A 2,724-nucleotide genomic window follows, 5' to 3' on the forward strand; every position below is an offset into this window, starting at 1 on the left:
TGTATCGCCTCACAGAAGATTTCTTCTCCTTTTTGTCTGTAAAAATTTTTTTTATATATCTATGATATATAACACCACTATTTAAAATTAAATTTAACCGAATATACATGTAGTTAATTAAAATTAAATCTTGTTCGAGCTTGATCCCAACAGTTTTAAACACGTGACTCGAAAAAAATCAAGAGTAGGTCTCTTGTGAACGGTCTCACGAATCTTTATTTGTGAGACATGTCAACCCTACCGATATTCACAATAAAAAGTAACGTTCTTAGCATAAAAAGTAATATTTTTCATGTATAACCCAAATAAGAGATCCGTCTCACAAAAAACGACCTGTGAGACCGTCTCACACAAATTTTTGCCAAAAATCAATTAGAGCATCTATATTACAAATAACAAAGAAGATCATTCTCAATTTTTACTTAAAAAAAAGAAAAAGAACTCGTCCTCTTCTTCCTCCTAGATACTAGTTTCTCATTTGATCCAGTACGCGGCAACCTTTCCAAGTTTCTCGGGTACAAGGTTTTACCTTTTATTTTGGTTTAGGCGTTGAGGCTTCATGACTGCCACTTGTTGCGAGACCAGTGCACGTTCTTCCTCCTACGTAGTCATAGCTCCGGGTCTGATTTTTTATCTGCGTGATCTTTAGGACATAATCCAAAAACATATTCAATGGATAATTTCTCTGTCAAAAACCCGAATTCTACGCCCATATCATAACAAACTTGTCGATCGAGCTCTATCTCCTTGTGACTCGTTCAATTAATCATTTAACAAGGGATTTAACCTCTATAAATACCCTAGTCTTGATTCCTAAATCCATTCATTCTCATTTTGCTAAAGCATTCATACACATTTCAAAGTTTCTGCATCAAATGGCTTCGAAATTTGACACACGAATCTATCTTACACTAGTGTTGATTCTTGGCATGTTTTCATCTTCAGCAATATGTCGAAGCAGTCTAGACCGAACCAATATGGCTGCGAGGCACAAGCATTGGATGCATAAGTATGGACGTGCTTACAAAGACAAAGACGAGAAGGCCAAGAGATTCGAGATATTCAAGAAGAATGTTGAGTTTATCGAAAATTCGAACAGCGTGGGAACTGGAACTTATAAGCTTGGTATAAATGAATTTGCTGATTTGGAAAACAAAGAGTTCCGTGCAGCTCGTAATGGATACAAGAAGTTCCCTCAAAAGAAGTCGTCGACACCCTTTAGATACGAAGGTGTAAAAGATGTTCCTGAGAGCATGGATTGGAGAGAAAAGGGAGCCGTGACTGGAGTCAAAGATCAAGGCCAATGTGGTAAACAAATTAAAAATTCATTACATTATCGGCAAAATCGGGAAATAGTAGTATTTTATAAAATTTTGTTTGTATACTGCAGGTTCATGCTGGGCATTTTCTACAGTTGCAGCAATGGAAGGCATCAACCAAATTTCATCAAGCAAACTGATGTCATTATCCGAACAAGAACTCATGGACTGCGATAGAACGAGCGACAATCAGGGCTGCAGGGGAGGTCTGATGGAGGCCGCATTCAAATTCATAGTAAAGAACAAAGGGCTCACCACAGAATCTGACTACCCATATCAAGGAACCTCGGGCTCCTGCAACAGCCAAAAGGAAGCCTCGAGTGCGGCAAAGATAACCGGCTATGAAAACGTGCCAGTCAATGATGAATCTTCCTTACTTAAAGCAGTGGCAAACCAACCGGTATCAGTGTCCATTGATGCAAGTGGAGCATCTTTCCAGTTTTACTCCGGTGGCGTGATCACGGGCGATTGTGGGACAAATTTAGATCATGGAGTAACGGCGGTTGGATATGGAAAGACTGAAAATGGGACGAAATATTGGCTGGTTAAGAATTCTTGGGGATCAAATTGGGGTGAGGCGGGATATGTGAAAGTTGCGAGAGATGTTGAGGCTAAGGAAGGGATGTGTGGGATTGCCATGCAAGCTTGTTATCCGACGGTTTGAGATCTGTTTCTTGTGTTTTTGACTTTGAAGCCGAGACTAGGGCTATTTTGCTTTCTTGAAGTTGGGTGGAGTGTGCATACTCATAATGCATGAATACATGCAATTATTTAATTTTATGCACCATCAAATGTACACTTCTGAGACTTATATATGAACTAAGTAATTAACATCTTTAAGTATTTTGCACCATTATTATTCTGATTGGTTATAACCCAAATTAATTATTTAAGCTTTGAGATGTAAATGAACCAAATCATTGACGAGCTATTCAGAATTCGTCTCGATAAAAAGCTCGTTTGAGTTCCTACTTCCAAAATATAAATAATGTAATGGTGAGTACGGTTGAATCCGTAGAAAACGGAAGATTATTTTAAATCTTCATATTGATAACTTCAAAGGTGATAAAAATCACTTTTTTAGCTCAAATTTGTTCCACTATAGTAAAATTTCATCGTACAACAAAATAGCACAAAAATGTATCATTAAGCATGTAGGAATCCCAATTGATTTTTTAATATCTTATTTGAATGTCACCAAATTATAATTGTGTATTTTATATTATCTCAAAAATACTCTCATATAACAGAATACATAAATGAAATAATGTCAAATAATAATATTTATTTGTCTTGTTATTTAACTTCTATTAATATTTGACTTTTAATAACACGTTATTCAATATTTATAATTATACTCATATAAATAATTAATATTACTATTTTATTGGGTTTGAAATTGAGA

At 35.9% G+C, this 2,724-nt stretch overlaps 1 protein-coding gene across 1 annotated transcript; it reads left to right on the forward strand.

Annotated features, from left to right (window-relative positions):
• The first annotated feature begins 843 nt into the window (after positions 1 to 843).
• Positions 844 to 2,160, forward strand: LOC140985720 (senescence-specific cysteine protease SAG39-like). The gene is made up of 2 exons (XM_073453651.1): positions 844 to 1,308; positions 1,391 to 2,160. The coding sequence occupies exons 1-2, from the start codon at positions 876 to 878 to the stop codon at positions 1,981 to 1,983; spliced, it is 1,026 nt and encodes a 341-aa protein (XP_073309752.1). The 5' UTR covers positions 844 to 875; the 3' UTR covers positions 1,984 to 2,160.
• Positions 2,161 to 2,724: the final 564 nt, after the last annotated feature.

This window comes from Primulina huaijiensis, chromosome 1 (assembly GCF_012295235.1).
Source record: "Primulina huaijiensis isolate GDHJ02 chromosome 1, ASM1229523v2, whole genome shotgun sequence".
NCBI classification, from domain to species: Eukaryota; Viridiplantae; Streptophyta; class Magnoliopsida; order Lamiales; family Gesneriaceae; genus Primulina; species Primulina huaijiensis.